Source organism: Stenella coeruleoalba (genome assembly GCF_951394435.1).
Source record: "Stenella coeruleoalba genome assembly, chromosome: 8".
Classification (NCBI taxonomy): Eukaryota; Metazoa; Chordata; class Mammalia; order Artiodactyla; family Delphinidae; genus Stenella; species Stenella coeruleoalba.
Genome location: NC_137154.1, coordinates 76409835 through 76427524, shown reverse-complemented (window position 1 = coordinate 76427524; position 17690 = coordinate 76409835). Strand labels below are relative to the sequence as shown.

The 17690-nt window shown below is 34.9% G+C and overlaps 1 protein-coding gene across 1 annotated transcript in view; it reads left to right on the top strand.

Moving 5' to 3' along the window:
- PGR (progesterone receptor) overlaps positions 1–17690 on the top strand; it is a gene marked incomplete at its 5' end in the record, with an annotated part of 99082 nt that overhangs the window by 33090 nt on the left and 48302 nt on the right. The window contains one exon of the mRNA XM_079930446.1: positions 3155–3271. Coding sequence (XP_079786572.1) covers positions 3155–3271 — 117 coding nt within the window. The remainder of the gene's footprint in view (positions 1–3154; positions 3272–17690) is intronic.

Sequence of the window (17690 nt, the reverse complement as noted above, 5' to 3'; positions counted from 1 at the left end):
AATGAGTTAATATATGCAAATAGCTTGTAACAGTGCCTAGCACATAGTAAGTGCTTAGTAATTGTCTGTTGTTATTATTATTATTATCCTACAGATTGTAGGTTTCAGATATGAGCTTTTTGCGGTACGCGGGCCTCTCACTGCTGTAGCCTCTCCCGTTGCGGAGCACAGGCTCGGGACACGCAGGCCCAGCGGTCATGGCTCACGGGCCCAGCCACTCCGCGGCACGTGGGACCCTCCCGGACCGGGGCACGAACCCGCGCCCCTTGCATCGCAGGCGCACTCCCAACCACTGCGCCACCAGGGAAGCCCCAGATATGAGCTTTGAACAAGCAATCAGACTTCAGTAACTGCTCTTCAGCACTGCAGTATACGCAGTTAAGATGGCGTTTCAATTAAGTGGGGAAAAGGGATTATTCAAAAAACAGCGTTGGGACATACTCAGTAAACACTCAATAAATATTTGTTGAATTAATGAGGATTTTGTAAAAGTGCATATATATTTACTTAACAAATATTAACAAATAGATGTTAAATACCTTCTAGGTCTATATAGACAGACTGGAAGAAAACACGAAAATGAAAATAGTTGCATGATAATGAGATTGTAGATGATTTTCTGTTTTGAATTTCCTTAATTTGTTACAAAATTTCTCTGATGATACAATTTATGAAATGAACAATTTGACCAGATAATCACTAAATTCTTGTTCATATATTTTAAGTTTGAGGTACCTACAGAGAGGTAGTTGGAAGGTCAGAGCTCAGGATGAGATTTTGGAGCCATGCAGAGATGATGAGACTACCCACCTAGTGTGTACAGTGGAATACAACATATAAGGAATAGGCAAAGGGAGAGGGATCAGCAGTGGGAACTTAAACTGAACTGTTGTAAAGAAGATGAAAAGTCAGAAGAGACATGCTTCAAATAAAATGGGGGACAGGTGTGGAGAGAAATCACCCACAGCAAACTGTACAGAAAGTCAAGGAAGAATTCACTGTATTTAGGAATGAAGAAATCTTTGACAACGTTACTCCACTTTATAAGAACAGTGAATGTATAAGCCAAATTACAGTATGCTGAGGAGTAAAGGAAATTGAATAAAGACTGTAAATATAGATGACTTTTTCAACAACTTAGATGACAAAGAAAGGGATGAAGTCAAGGAGACTTTAGAGTGAGACAGTTTTTTTTTCCTTGATGCTGGAATTTTTGAAATGGAAAAACTTGAGGAGAAAGGAGGACATCGTTGGAGGGGCAGAGAAAAAAGATTTTTGGAGAGAAAGGGGGAAATGGATGGTGAAGATTTGAAAGCAGGTAGGAAGGAATGGTTTCAGGAACAGACTGAGTGCCCTCTAATGGGGACTCTTTGAAACACTGAAAGGGGTACTGTTGTAAATCATTTAAGAAACAGAAATGAGAAAACTCAGCAGCACTGCAGCTGCTGATGGTTCAGGATTTGTTTCTGGATATTCATGACAGAGGAGTAGAGAGTAGAACAACCTCCCTTCAAACAACAATTACATCTCTGACACTGTTTGTTTAAGTTTGTTCTCTGGATAACATGGAAAATCTTGCTTTCAATATATTGTCTGTTCTCTCGTGAGAAATCAGTGTAGAGTCTAGATAAATGATGATAGATCAATAGATAAATAGATAGATAAACTTACACACACTTTTACTTCCACACTCACTCCTGCAGCCTGCCAATATAACTTGTGGAAAAAAATTAAACCATAGTTAGATCGGAAAGTAGCACGCAGTACATTCTGCTCATCTAGTGGGCATGGATGTGAACCTTCATAACTGCCCTTTATTAGGAGGAAAGCTCCATGCCCCGGACTCCTAAACAAGAGAATGAATACTAGTATGTGAGAGTACATGAATATAAGTTTGTGGAGGAATACATTTTTAAGAAAAGACTATCTGTTCTTATCCAAAAATACCCCAGGTCAAGAACCATTTTGTTATTAGCTATCCCATAGACATGGCCTTTTGGCCATTCGCCATTGGAGCGTAACCTTTTCCCTGCTCAGTTAAGCACACATTTAAGGTACCTCTGTGTTCCTGTATTACAAACTTTGGCCAAAAGAGTGGATCTGATTTTAATGTAGACTAATATAAAATACTATAGGAAAATTCCATAATTTTTAAAATTATTTTTTTATGTTTAAGTATGCTGATGATATTAAAAGTCTCACAGTCTGTTTCATAGGAATTTTTTGGAAAAGAAGAAGTGCCAAAGCAGTAAATTTTCTAGTTAATAAATATTTACATGTTTAAGCTGAAAAATTTTTTTTTCACTTTTGTTTAATCTAAGTAAGTTAGATTGCTCCATGCCTTATTAAATATAACATATTTTTGGTTTAAATAATCATCATCGTTGAATATTAAATTCTTATTCCAGACTTTTGGAAGGGTATAAGTGGTTTCCCCTACACAAAATGACCCCAGGATCACGTTTTACCCTTATTTTTTTATAATTCTTCTGTCCTCTTCTTAATTGAATTCTTCTCATTGTTTTAAATTTTTCTCCCTTTGTCATTATTTCTATTATCCTGTTTTTTAATTTGTAGCCAAAATAAACCAGACAATAAAGTCAGTACAGTTAATGACATTTTTTTTACATGCTCTTCAAATTCATGAGATCCTTTAAGAGTGAGCTAGCTCCAGGATTTTAAGAATTAAACACATAGGTTTTATAAAAAGCCTATTACAGAGACTTCTTTAATTGTCTGTATCTGTTTTCTTGAAGGTTTATATGTCAAAAAGAAAAGGTTTTACTAGAACTTGCCTATCTTAACACACTAATGCTTATCAGCCACGTATAGCTAATCTTCAAATAACAATGATCTAAGAGCATTCTGATGCTGACGCCATTAGTAAGATGCACAGAAATTTTTTACAAAATATTTTTAAAGGAGTCCTAGAATTGGTTTCTAAGCTGTATTTCCCCTCATGCTCCTGAAGGCATGGGTAAAGTATTAAGCAAGTTTGGGGCATTACCAGCATTCAGCTATGCAAGCAAGAGGCTGGCTGAGACAGTCATGCACTTGATAATGTGCACCTCTCCTCTTTTTCAGTTGTCACTGCATAAACTTTCCGGTGGTCTTTAGATATTATAAAAATAATTTTTACTTTTTTGTTTTTTAGGGCAGCATAACTACTTATGTGCTGGAAGAAACGACTGCATTGTTGATAAAATCCGCAGAAAAAACTGCCCAGCATGTCGCCTTAGAAAGTGCTGTCAGGCTGGCATGGTTCTTGGAGGTAATGATGATGTTTTCATCAATTACGTACTGTCTGATATTTACATTATAAGACGGTGGGTCAGAAAATCCTAGTTTTCTTATTTCTGTCTTGATTATTGGTGTCTGGATGAAGCAATCAATACCATCTCATTAATGCTGTGGATTTCCAGCATGTTGAAGTTTGTTATAGAGAAGTAGTAAACCTCCATTTGTCTGTATTGCCTATAAGAAGATGTTATGGGATGTTCACCAACCTCTCATTAAGTGACATGGTTGGAGTTTAGGCTCTGCTACTCACTGCCTATGCAGTCTTGAGTAAGTCACCAACCCTTTCTGAGCATCAGTCTGTTTGTCTATAAAATGAGAATAATGAAGTCCCTTCCAGCTCAAAAACTGACTCCGTGAATTGGTTAAGTACATTAATCTCCATCCCTTCCTCTCTCTCTCAACCCCTCCCTTTCTATTTCCCTCCCCCATTCTCTTTAAGTAACTAGACATTGCACACTCACACTTACTGGGTACTATTTTAAGTTCTGGCAATGTTAGCAGCAAACAAAATGGACCAAATCCCTGTCTTCATGGAGCTTACACTCTGGGGGGAGGAGCAATAAATATATATGTCAAATGATGATAAGTGCTGTGGAATGTATTAAGCAGGGTCAGTTAATGGGGAGTATCAGGGAGGAGAATCACTCCTGAACCTTTACTCTGATTAATATTTTCATTTTCTTTAGTCATTTCCTAAAGCAATAATGTCTCTGAAATCCTGAGTTGGATGTTATAGTTATAATTTTCCTAACACAGGTTTAAAAAATTCATAACTATTTAAATATATATTCAGTATACCACCTAACACAGATCATGTACCGTAAATGGTATGTGTTACCTTCTGAGAAGGAGTGTATGAGACCAATATGTTTTGAATGCCCACTGTGTTAAGCACCCTGCTTAGTTCTGTCTTTGCTGCCTGTGAACATGATACAGTCTAATCAGTAATAAAATAATTATCAAACAGAAGAGTAGGTGATTTAAGAGAAGTTCCAAACATTACTATGCAAGTAGAGCAAAAGAATGAATTAATTCTATCTGAGGGAGCTGGCAAAAGCTTCAGAGAGGAGGCTTTCAAAGAGTGAATAGAAACTTTATAAGTGGAAAAGGAGAAAGGTATTTACACTGAAAAATGATGCATTCAGTGACAATTTTTCTGGAAAGTCAACTGTTTACTGGGAACAGCAAAAAATGAAGCTTGAAAGCTATCTTGGGCCAGCTGGGATCTGGAGTTTGAACTCTATTCTGTATGCAGTGGAACCAGTGATCTTTCTAATAAACCATCTGTGGACCATCCGTGGGATAAAGCCCAGATTTCTAAATGCAGCACATGGGCCCTTTCATCACCTAGCAACTGCTCTCTCTTTTTCTAAGCCCTACTCCCACCAATCCTTGGGGAACCTGACACTCCAGTCACCAACTTTCACTGGTCTTTGCACACATTTGACTTTTTCCTGCACCATTCTCCTTTCACTCCTTGTGAACTGTTACATATCCTTCATATTAAGTTCAAGTGTCACGATTTTTGTGAATCTTCCCATCACCCCAGTCAGTGCAGGGGCAGGGGTTTTGTGGGGACACAGTTCAAAGTAGTGCTTTTCATATCTGGGGAGGTTGAAAGCCCTTGAACCAGCCTGGATTGGACCTTGCCCTGATTGTACTTACTTCAGCATTCCTACGTTTGAAATGCAAGGTTGACCAAAGTGGAAGTCATGAGACCCAGCCACCCTACCCCAGCCCACATGAGGCACCAAGAATTCACTCTCTTCCCATAGCTTCTTGTATACCCTCGTTATAGTACTCACCTCAATGCTTTATAACTGTTTACTGGTATCCCATTCAAGGATTTTCTCCTAATCCAAGATTGAACTGTTTGCAAGCAGGAATTTCATTTTGGTGTTTTACCACCAAAGTACTTGTTTAAGAAGTGCTCACTAAAGATTTGTGACTATTATTTTGAAGTCATTTGAAGTACAGGTCTCTATACATTCTTGAACATGAAGTCCAACTGTAGTCATTTCCAGGACACAAGAAAGAGTGTTTGGAGGAGGCAAAGGGGATATGGTCTAATGTAGTGTTTTTCACTTTGAGGAAGGGTGCTAGCCCTTGAAGCAGTCTTCCATTCCATGATTGCATTTATTTTAATGATCTTACTATTATAATGGAAAAGTGATTTAAGATGGACCAAAGTAAAAATGATGAGGCACCCAGCCACTGAGAAACTTGGGTTTGTTCAGAAGAGAAACTTGGGTTCCAGCCATCAACAAGACAGATGCTCAGTAAGAAATAGAGTAACAAGGAGAAGAGAACTTCAGAGAAGACTCAGAACTGGGATGAAAGGGGAGGATGTCCATTCCAGGGACATAATCTAAAGTAGCATCAGAGCAGGGTCAGCAGCAAGACCACAGAGCTGTTGTAATTGACTTCAGCCCCAGCCTCAGAGATTAGAAAGAGAAATAGGCAGAAATATGAGCATATAGTCCTTAATTTTCTTGTGTTCCCATCACGTTCGCAACGTTCTCTGTTACCATCCTGTGTCTCAGTTCTCCTGAAATCTTATGGATTTTTCTCCCCTTGCATAATTTATTTCAATCAGTAAACTACCTTTTATTGCTGGTGACCATAAAATTTATCATTCAAATCAGGATACAGCTGAGAATAAAATGGAGCATAGGAATAATTAAACTAGTATAACAGATGTAAACTGACACTGTCCCAGGCTATCTGGACCACAGGGCAAGTCCCCCGTCTTTCCAATTAGAAGGTGCAGATGTGTCCTGACCAAAATGAATACGTAAACTTCTGGGAATGTAGCTGAAATAATCAAGTGTTTACTTATATAATATTTAATTTATTATTTTAGTTAAACACAAATATTTTAATTACATACAAAAATCTATTGATTTTCTACTCTCACATTTTATAAACAATTTTATTCCAACTAATTTCACAAACCTTTGGCAGCAGGACCTTTCCTCCAGTAGAGCCATATTTTACGTCAGCTAATCATTTCCCAGAGTTCATCAGCATTTTATCTAAAATGTTTGATATGTAGCACTTCTTGAATTCATATACAGTAATAATAATATAATTGAAAATCTATCCTAAGACAAAAATACCTATTTATATAAGTTTTAATGATTGTCCTACAAGAGGTTTTTTTGGTGATTTCCCCATAAAATAAACACTTGCTGTATTATTTAACTGTGGAATATATCAAGCCTACCAAAATATTGAATGAATAAACACCTATGTGTCCATCACTCAATTTTTAATATCAGATCATTTTTCATATTTTCTTCATTTTTGTTGTATTTTATAAGGAATAAGACATTACAGGCAATTTGAAACTTCTGATTTGTCCTTCCCTAAACCCATTAAGTTCATTTCTTATTCACAAATAACCAATATGCTGAATTATTGCTCAACATATTCATACTCATAATTCTTGTATATGAATTCTTGAGTAATGCAGTACAGTATTGAATATTTCTAAACTTTATATACATGGCATTACACTGTACATGTACTTCTTCAATGTGCTTTTTCACTCCATGTTGTGTTTTTGAGATTCGTTTATATTTGTACATGTAGCTAGGGTTACATTTTACCTTCTCTATGATACTTCATTTTATAAACATTCCATCGTGCTTTTCACTTTCTTCTATTAATGGATATTTATTTCTAATTTTTCATAATTATAAAATATGCAGCAATAAACATTCTTGTACCTGTATCTTTATGCATATATTTGAGAAGTTCTCTAGGTTGTATATCTAGAAAGGAATTAAGTCTGGTTCACTAAGATATTATGTACCTTCAAACTTACTAAATGTTACCTAATCACCAAATTACCCTCTGGAGTCTTTGCTTCCACCAGTGTTTGAGAGTTCTTGTTATTATGCATCCTTACCTGTATTTGGTATTTTCAGAATTTAAAATTTTTCTAATTTGATGGTCATAAAATTGGTATCCAATTTCAGTTTAATTTTTGTGTCCTGGATTAGTGGTGAAGGCAAATATTGCTATCTTTATTGGACATTTATATTTCCTGTTCCATTAATTAGCTGTTCATATTTATTGGCCATTTTTCAACTGGATTGTTTGTCTTTTTTCTTATTGATCCGTACAACTTACCTCTATACTCTCTCCTAGTCCTTTGCAATCTATGTCTTAAATTTTTACCTTATTTATGATGTCTTTTTTCTAATTTTTATATAATCACGTGTCAGTATTCTCCCTTTATATCTCTTAACCCTGAAATCATACAGATAATCTACTAAAAATCATCTAAAATCTTATAAGTCTCTTTTTCACACTCATGTCCTTAACCTACCTACAAGTATCTTCTTAGATAGGGAGGCAAGAATAAAACCTTATTTTCTATATGGATAACCAGTTGCCAGAGCACATTTATTGACACATGGTCTTCAATATGTTTTTGATAGTGCACTCCTGTAGAAGTAAAAATGTTCTCAGCCTCCACCCCCAACTCAGGTCTATTTATAAGCAAATTATACATATGTGCTACTATCAAATTATATTATATATTAGTGATGCTTAATTTCTTTTTATTTCCTTACTAAAAATATAAAAAGTAATTGTAATATTTTTCTGACAGTACTCCAATTACAAATTCCACTGGAATTTGTAATCCATTTCTGTTATATATCTAATTTCCGTATGTGTTTGCTTTTCTTCCTGGCTTCTCTGTTCTGTTCCATTGTATATACCTGCACCACTACCACACACTCTGAAATATTACAGGTATCAAGCTACATATTGATACCTGGTAGAATAACTCATCTTAAGTTACACTTCTTCCAAATTGTTGGCTTTTTTTGGCCCTCTAAATTGTTCTTTTAAAGTGATGCTTAAAAGGTTTATTCATAATGGTATCTAACACTTAAAACCATGAGTTCTTACCCTGGGAATTAGCTATATATCAAAATTATTTGCCTCTTTTTTTTTCCATCAGATAACCTTTACAATCCGTGGTCAGCATCACACACTGAGAAATAGCATAGTGGTGCATTTAATTATTTCATAAGTAGGTTTGCACAGAGGTTTATTAGAAAGAAGCTGGCAGCACACCCTGATATGTTGCAGTCCTGATGTTGTTCTTCCTGGGATAGTCAGTGGTAAGAGTCTGGAGGTCAGTAACCTAACTCACAGAAACCAGGAAGAAGGTAGTCAATTTATTGGATTAGATTCTAATTGCTAGTCCTGTAATAAATTTCTGGAGTAAGGGGGAGTGTACTTGTGGTCTACTGAGAATTACAACTTATTTTAAAAGACGATAAGAGTTGCTTAAGGTTCAATTCTTCAATAATTAGAAGAGTTTCACCGAAGTAATAATTGCCTATACACTACTGAAAGTAGAGCCCATGTTCTCTTCCTCCCTTGTTTCCTTCCATCTTTCCTTCTTTTTTCTTTCCTTCTTCATGTTTGTCACTTTTCTTAGGTTTCTCATTTCTAATAGAGTCCATTTGAATAACAAAAGATGAAACAGAAGAGAACATTGACTATTGTAAATAATGCTGCAATGAGCATAGGAGTGCATATATCTTTTCGAGTAAGTATTTTTATTTTCTTCAGGTAAATACCCAGAAGTGGCATTGTTGGATAATATGGTAGTTCTATTTTAGTGTATTTGAACACCTTCATACTGTTTTCCACAGTGGCTGCACCAATTTATATTCCCACCAACAGTGCATGAAGGTTCCCTTTTCTCCATATCCTTACCAACACTTGTTATTTCTTGTCTTTTTGATGATAGCCATCCTGACAGGTGCGAGGAGATATCTCATTGTGGTTTTGATTTTCATTTCTCTGATATTAGTGATGTTGAGCACCTTTTCGTGGCCATCTGTATGTCTTCTTTGGAAAAATACCTATTCAGATCCTCTACCTATTTTTTAATTGGATACATGATTTGCAAATATTTTCTCCCATTCAGGTAGTTGCCTTTTCATTGCAACATTATTTACAATAGCTACAACATGGAAACAACCTAAAGTGTCCACTGTTGGGTGAATGGATAAAGAATATGTGATGTATATTATATATATACTATGGAACATTATTCAACAATAAAAAAGTGGAATCTTACCATTTTTGGCAACATGGATGGGATGGAACTTAAGGGCATTATTCTAAGTGAAATAAGTCAGACAGAGAAAGACAAATACTGTATAATCTCACTTATATGTAGACCCTAAAAGAAAATGAGCTCAAAGATACAGAGGACAAATTGTTTGATGACAGAGGCAGGGGATGGGGGAGGGTGAAATGAATGAAAATGGCCCAAAGGTACAAACTTACAGTTATGAAATAAATAAGTTATGGATATGTAATGTACAACTTGGTGACTATAGCTAATAATACTGTATTGTATATTTGAAAGATTCTAAGAGAGTAGATCTTAAAAGTTCTCATCACAAAAAAAAATAGTTCTACAAATAATGAATCATCATGTGGTATGTCTAAAACTAATCTGATGTTATAAGTCTATTTTATCTCATTAAAAAAAGAGAGTGAACATTGAAAAACTTTTAAAAGAGTTAATAATCTTATGGTAGAATATCAGAGATCAGAAATATTAATGTTTTTGACATGTCATGACATAGATTTACAGATCGTTCTTATTTGCTTCAGCAGCTATGTTCTGATTATGAGAAATATGTTTGAGTTATTTGGTCTCTTAGTTGTGTATGATTCTTGTTTTTAATGACTCACTTCTCTTACCTTCACCAGGTCACAGTGAACTTTTGCATTTTGTTCATTGCTGTACAGTACTGAGTAGGAAAGATAGTTCACTCTAAAGGATGGTAATATATCTTCTAATTTAGGTGTTCTGCTTCTAACTTATTTCCTTTAGAAAACATTTTGTGTAATGACTCAGAAAAATGTTTTTCTGAAATGAATACAGCTCTTTATTTTGCATTTGTGGTAAAAATGCTGAACTACTATAAAATAATTCGCTCTTTCAAAAATAAGTAGCTTTCTACATAAAGGAGTGATTAAATGCATAGTTATATTTGCTGATGTTTTTTAAAGCTGGAGACTATTTTTATTGGTTTGTTTTTGTTTTGTTTTGTTTTGTTGGTAGAGAGCCTTATCCTCAAATTTTAAAAGGTTATGTTAGAAAGCGGTTTCTCTCTTACCTCCTCCTACACCTAGATTGGCCTCATTCTCTGGGCAAAGATAATAACTTTCTGGGCTGCAGAGTACAGGTTGTGTGGTAAGGTTGGGTTTCTTTTCTTTTTCTTTTTCCTCCTCCTACACTTGAAGCCAACAAAGCCTCAATTTCTTTTCTGAAGAATTCCAAAATTCTTGAATTTGGGACACTTAACACCACCTTTTCTGGAAGTATAGGTGCCTACTCTCTGCCTTTAATTACTATAAAAAATGAATCTGCTCTCTCAAATGAAGGATTGCTGTGGGTGATGCCTGCCACCTATCTCTTTAGAACTCTCCTGGTCTTCCTCTTATGAGCACCTCGTTTTCCACCCAACCCCTTGTGTTTGCATCAGCACCCGCCAGAGACAGTATCTCTCACACTGCTCCCCCGCTTTACTGCATTGAAACCTGCAGCTAAATAATGTATTTTGGTCACTGTCTGATTGTTCACCCTAAACGCCATCCCATACGCACTCGATAAGGATATTCCTTAGAATATTTATTCTCACTTCTTTGCTTAAAGTTTTATGGGAGTTTTCAGGGACTGCTTTTATGGCTGCCATCCTGAACTTTTCAATTGTATCTATCAGTATCTACTATTCTCTAGACACAGAAAAAGTCAGGATTGAAGGGTACAAAGATTCCCTTCCATTTGCAGTCTGATTTGTTTGAAAGATGGAGGTGTTTACTCTTTTAAAAACAACTCTAATATACTTGTTGGCAAGTACCTATTTTAATTTTATAGCTCCTATTCTCTAGTATTTTTTGAAGTATTTTGATATGGGAACTAGAATTAGATTCTGAAAAAGGGAAAGCAAGCTAAATCAGTGCTGTAAGGGGTTGTGAGAGCATAGTCCCAGTGAACTGATCCCAGCAACATCATCCTTTTGCTAATCCAAAGTAACAACATGTATCTAGACATAACCTAATGTTGGGATAATTGCCTGTAAATTCACCCTAACTACAGTAATGCTTATTATGATTCTCATAATGTCAAAGGATTTGCACTATTACTTAATTGTCTGCTGAGCTTTACCCTCTATTTCCCCATTTGATTATCAGAAAGCTTTCTGGATGCCATAAAACTTACATTTCAGTATCCAACATAATATTCTTCTTTTGCTTCTCTGCAACAGGTCCCGTATTATCTCATGAGCACTTTATGTCTCCATTCAATATAAAATATTTTTGCCAGAAATTTAAAAAAATAGCAGAAAGAGAGGCCATGGCAAAGTAAACAGCACTCATTTCAGAACATGATCTAGAAATAATACTCATTATTATTTTATTCAGTCTAATACATTTACATACATGTTTAACTATTTGCTCAATTTTTTTCCTAACTCAGTGCTTCATTTCAGTTTCTTTATTTTAAAAATAAACTTCTTACATCTTCTGTGGGAATTTGTTAAAGTCATTTTTCCACAGAAAATATCTTTATTTCAGTTTTAATTTTGAATAATAATTTTGCTGGTTATAAAATTTGGGGTTGACTTTTTTTCCCTCTACACCTTAACAATGTCAGTCTACTGTCTTCCAGCTTGTATCATTTTTCTGAGAATTCTCCTGTATATCTAATATTTGTTTCTTTGAGGTAATATTTTCTCTATATTTGTAGAAAATGTTTTTTATACTCGGGTCTTCAATTTCACTGTAACATAACTAGTTATAAATTTAGTTTTATTTGTTCTACTTGGGAATCATTGCGATTTTTAAATCTGAGAATTAATGTCTTTTATAAATTCCAGGAGCATCAAAACCATCCCAGTATTCTTCAAATATTGCTTCCCTCCTCATTGCCTCTTCCTCCCTCCAGACCAACTGTTAGGTGTATATTAGACTAGCTCATTTATCTTCCATATCTCTTTATCCTTTCTAACATTTCCTGTATCATTATCTTTCTATGCTATATTCTGTGTAATTTCATCAGTTCTGTCTTCCAGTTCACCATTCTTTCATTTTAGTGATGGTAGTTTTTTTAAACATTCTACTTGGTTCTTTTATAAATTTGTCTTTTTCTTTTTACTAGCTTTTCCATTTCTTATGTTTTCATCCCTTATATATCTTTAATAATTATAAAATACCTATTGCAAATATTTGTATTTAATAATTTCAAGGTCTCATAACTCATAATCTGGTTATGCCATTCTGGTGTGGTGGTTTAAAAATATCCCTGATCATTTATAGGGTTTTCCAGTGATTCTGGTGTAAATACTCGCCTATAGTAAATTTCAGGCTGCCAATGGTTTAAACAACTGACTCTCAAAATTCCTGAACACTTAACAATAAGTTTTCACAAGCCAGTATGAGTCAAATCCAGAACACTATTCATTCTTTCTGCTACTTCTCACTCATTGTGTCCTTTGTGATTTTAATGTGGTTATAAACTCATGTTTGGCAGAGTTTAATTTTTTGTAAAAACCTGTGTGGCCTTAATTGAGGGAGTTTCTCTCCAGAGAGAATTTTCATTTTATTCTTCCAGTTACCGTAGGGATTTCATCAGCGAAAGACCACTTTTCATATTCACTTTTTGCCTCTAGGTTTCCCATACCTTGCAGGTAGAATAATTTCAAGCTTCATATCTGGGTGAGGGAGGCCTATGAATAAAAATGATCAAAGGAGAATTTTTCACATACTGAGCCAAGGATGAAAGAGACATGCTTCCTTTTCATGTCCCTTTGTCAGTGGATAAAGATGTTCTTCATTTTGGATTCCTTGATGTTTTGCTGACTTTTTGAGGCGCTTAGATATACATTTAAAATAATGTTGGTTATGTTTTGTCCATCATTTTTAGGTGTTCTGGAGAATGTTTATGTTATTTAATTTTCTACATTTCCAATAAGAGAAGTTTATATAAAATTTTATGCCAATTCTAATCAAATATATTAACTCCACCTTAACATTTTTAATTTTATCAACAGTTAGAAAAGGATTTGCAAAACACCTCTAAGAGATAGTATAGCATTGTAACAAAGAGTAAGAGTATAGAGTTAGAACAAGTGGGGTTTGATTTTAACTTCCCCACTAATAGCTGCTGGACCTCAGGCACAGACATCTTTTATACATCTTTATTTTCTTTTCTATTATGACCACATAATGAGAGTTATCATGAGGGTACATAAAATGATACATCTAAAGCATACAGCACAGTGGCTGGCATATAAAGATTTCTTAGTGGTAGCTTAAAATATCCTTTATTCATAACATCACTTAATACAAACTCTATCATTGGCAGACTAAAGGTTTAACTAATGCAAAACAGATTCATGGATCTTCTAAAAGTGTTTCATTATTTCTTTTCAAGAAGCATTGAAAAATCAGTGCAGGTATCTTGGAATTGAAATTAATTTACAGAGTCATAGCTACTAGAGGTATTTAGTTAACATAATAGTTATTAAATAGTTATTGTATATACTTATGTTCTCAAACCATGTTTCCCATGTGAACATAATCTGAAAGAAATGGTATATGTTTTCACATGGGAGAAAAATTTTCTGAATGATTAAAAATATTCATTAATTGAAGATTTTTTGTTTTGGTTTTTTTCCTTTAGAGGAGAATGTTCTATTTATTTTGATTTTTAGAAGTGTTTTGATAAGCTGCTTGGGATAGAGCTGTGACCCCAGGAGCATGCTGGGTTACAAAAGATATTTGCTGATTTTAACCATCAAAGGCAAAGAGGAGAATTTGTGTGGCTTAAGATGAAGAGAAGGAGGTAGGAGAAGTGAGGTGAAAAAGGGAGGTGAAAGTGAGATGCTTACTGTGTGTACTACTTCCCTTGGCCTCATGAACATCCTATTAAAGCATGGGAAATGTGTATATGGCCCTTCTCCCTCAAATCTGTGTATAATGTCGTTGTCTTTTTTTTATTGAAGTGTAGTTGATTTACAATATCGTGTTAGTTTCAGGTGATATAGCAAAGTGATTCAGTTATATGTATTTTTTCAGATTATCTTCCATTATAGGTTATTACAAGATGATGAATATAGTTCCCTGTGCTACACAGTAACTCCTTGTTGCTTATTTATTTTATGTACAGTAGTTTGTGTCTGTTAATCTCATACTGCTAATTTATCCCTCTCTCCCTCCCTTTCCCCTTTGATAACCATACGTTTGTTTTCTGTGCCTGTAAGTCTGCTTCTGTTTTGTATTTAGATTCATTTGTATTATTTTTTAGATTCCACATTTAAGTGATATCATATAATATTTGTCTTTCTCCGACTTACTTCAATTAGTATGATATTCTCTAGGTCCATCCACATTGCTGCAAATGGCAATATTTCATTCTTTTTAGGGCTGAGTAGTATTCCATTGTGTGTGTATATATATATATATATATATATATATATATATATATATATATATATACCACATCTTCTTTATCCATTCATCTGTTGAAGGACATTTAGTCTGCTTCCATGTTTTGGCTGTTGTAAATAGTGCTGGTATGAATATTGGAGTGCATGGATTGTTTTCAGATTAGGGTTTTTATCTTCTGACAAGAGCTTAATATCCAAAATATACAAGCAGCTCATATAACTCAATATCAAAAAAAACAGTCCAATCGGAAAATGGGCAGAAGACCTAAATAGACATTTCTCCACGATGGCCAACAAGCACATAAAAAGATGCTCAACATTGCTAATTATTAGAGAAATGCACATCAGAGCCACAAAGAGATATCACCTCATACTGGTCAGAAGGCTATCATCAAAAAGTCTACAAATAATAAATGCTAGAGAGGGTGTGGAGGAAAGGGAACCCTCTTACTCTGTTGGCTGGAATGTAAATTGGTACAGTCACTATGGAAAACAGTATGGAGATTTTTTAAAAAACTTAAAGCCACTAGGTGATCCATCAATCCCATTCCTGGACATATAATGCCATTGTCTGTAGGCTTCTAATTTAACTGAAAATAAATCTGACATTCCAATTTATTGTCCTTTGTTGAGACCTGCTGCTTTTGCCTGAATGTGTTTCTTAATCCTTGATTTTCAGTAACTTCATCAAGATTTAGCTCTCGCTTAATCTATTAATTTTCTTGAAACAAAGTAAGCCCCTTTTGATCTGAAAATTCAAGGTTTCTTATATGTTAGCAAAGTATTCTCTTAATATTACTTTCACATCCTTTTTTCTGTTTCATGTCTTCTTTCTCTTTTTCATGGTCCCTAATAATAATCTGTATGTTGGCTCTCTGTTTTTTCTGTCGTCCACACCAATCTTCTTTTCTTTACTCACACTTTAATCCTTTTAAACTTCATTTGACAATTTTTCTCAAAATGTCAGTCCAAACTTCATGTCCACGGTTTAGTATTTACACTGGCAGTTCTCCTTTCTTATTCTTCTGATAAGGTTTTAAAATCTACAATGACTTTATTTTTTTTATTTTTTTGTAATCTAAGTATAGTTGATGTACCATACTATGTAAGTTACAGGTGTACAGTGTAGTTATTCACAATTTTTAAAGCTTATACTCCATTTACAGTTAATATAAAAATTGGCTATATTACCCATGTTGTGCAATATATCCTTAGAGTTTTTTTTTAATATCTTTATTGGAGTATAATAGTTTTACAATGTTGTGTTATTTTCTGCTGTACAACAAAGTGAATCAGCTATGTATACATATATCCCCATATACCCTCCCTCTTGAGCCTCCTTCCCACCCTCCCTATCCCATCCCTCTAGGTCATCATAAAGCATTGAGCTGATCTCCTTGTGCTATGCAGCAGCTTCACACTAGCCATCCATTTTACATCTGATAGTGTACATATGTCAATGCTACTCTCTCACTTCATGCCAGCTTCCCCTTCCCCCACTGTGTCCTCAAATCCATTCTTGACGTCTGCATCTTTATTCCTGCCCTGCCACTAGGTTCATCTGTACTGTTTATTATAAATTGCATATATGTGTGTTAGCATACAGTATTTGTTTTTCTCTTTCTGACTTACTTCACTCTGTATGACGTAGTCTATGTCCATCCACCTCATTACAAATAACTCAGTTTTGTTTCTTTTTATGGCTGAGTAATATTCCATTGTACATATATGCCACAACTTCATTATCCATTCATCTGTCGATGGACATTTGGGTTGCTTCCATGTTCTGGCTATTGTAAATAGAGTTGCAATGAACATTGTGGTACATATATCTTTTTGAATTGTGGTTTTCTCAGGGTGTATGCCTAGTAGTGGGATTGCTGGGTCATACAATAGTTCTATTTTTATTTTTTTAAGGAACCTCCATACTGTTCTCCATAGTGGCTGTATCAGTTTACATTCCCACCAACAGTGCAAGAGGGTTCCCTTTTCTCCACACCCTCTCCAGCATTTATTGTTTCTAGATTTTTTGATGATGGCCATTCTGACCAGTGTGAGGAGATACCTCATTGTGGTTTTGATTTGCATTTCTCTAATCATTAGTGATGTTGAGCATCTTTTCATGTATTTGTTGGCAATCAGTATGTCTTCTTTGGAGAAATGTCTATTTATGTCTTCCGCCCATTTTTGGATTGGGTTGGTTTTTTTTTTTGATATTGAGCTGCATGAGCTTCTTGTATATTTTGGTGATTAATCCTTTGTCAGTTGCTTCATTTACAAATGTTTTCTACCATTCTGAGGGTTGTCTTTTTGTCTTGTTTATGGTTTCCTTTGCTGTGCAAAAGCTTTTGAGTTTCATTAGGTCTCATTTGTTTATTTTTGTTTTTATTTCCATTACTTTAGGAGGTGCATCAAAAAGGATCTTGCTGTGATTTATGTCATAGAGTATTCTGCCTTTGTTTTCCTCTAAGAGTTTGATAGTGTCTGGCCTTACATTTAGGTCTTTAATCCATTTTGAGTTTATTTTTGTGTATGGTGTTGGGAAGTGTTCTAATTTCATTCTTGTATATGTAGCTGTCTGGTTTTCCCATCACCAGTTATTGAAGAGGATGTCTTTTCTCCATTGTATATTCTTGCCTCCTTTATCAAAGATTAGGTCACCATATGTGTGTGGGTTTATCTCTGGGCTTTCTATCCTGTTCCATTAATCTATATTTCTATTTTTGTGCCAGTACCATACTGTCTTGATTACTGTAGCTTTATAGTATAGTCTGAAGTCAGGGAGCCTGATTCCTCCAGCTCATTTTTCTTTCTCAAGATTGCTTTGACTATTCGGTTTTTTTGTGTTTCCATACAAATTGTAAAATTTTTTGTTCTACTTCTATGAAA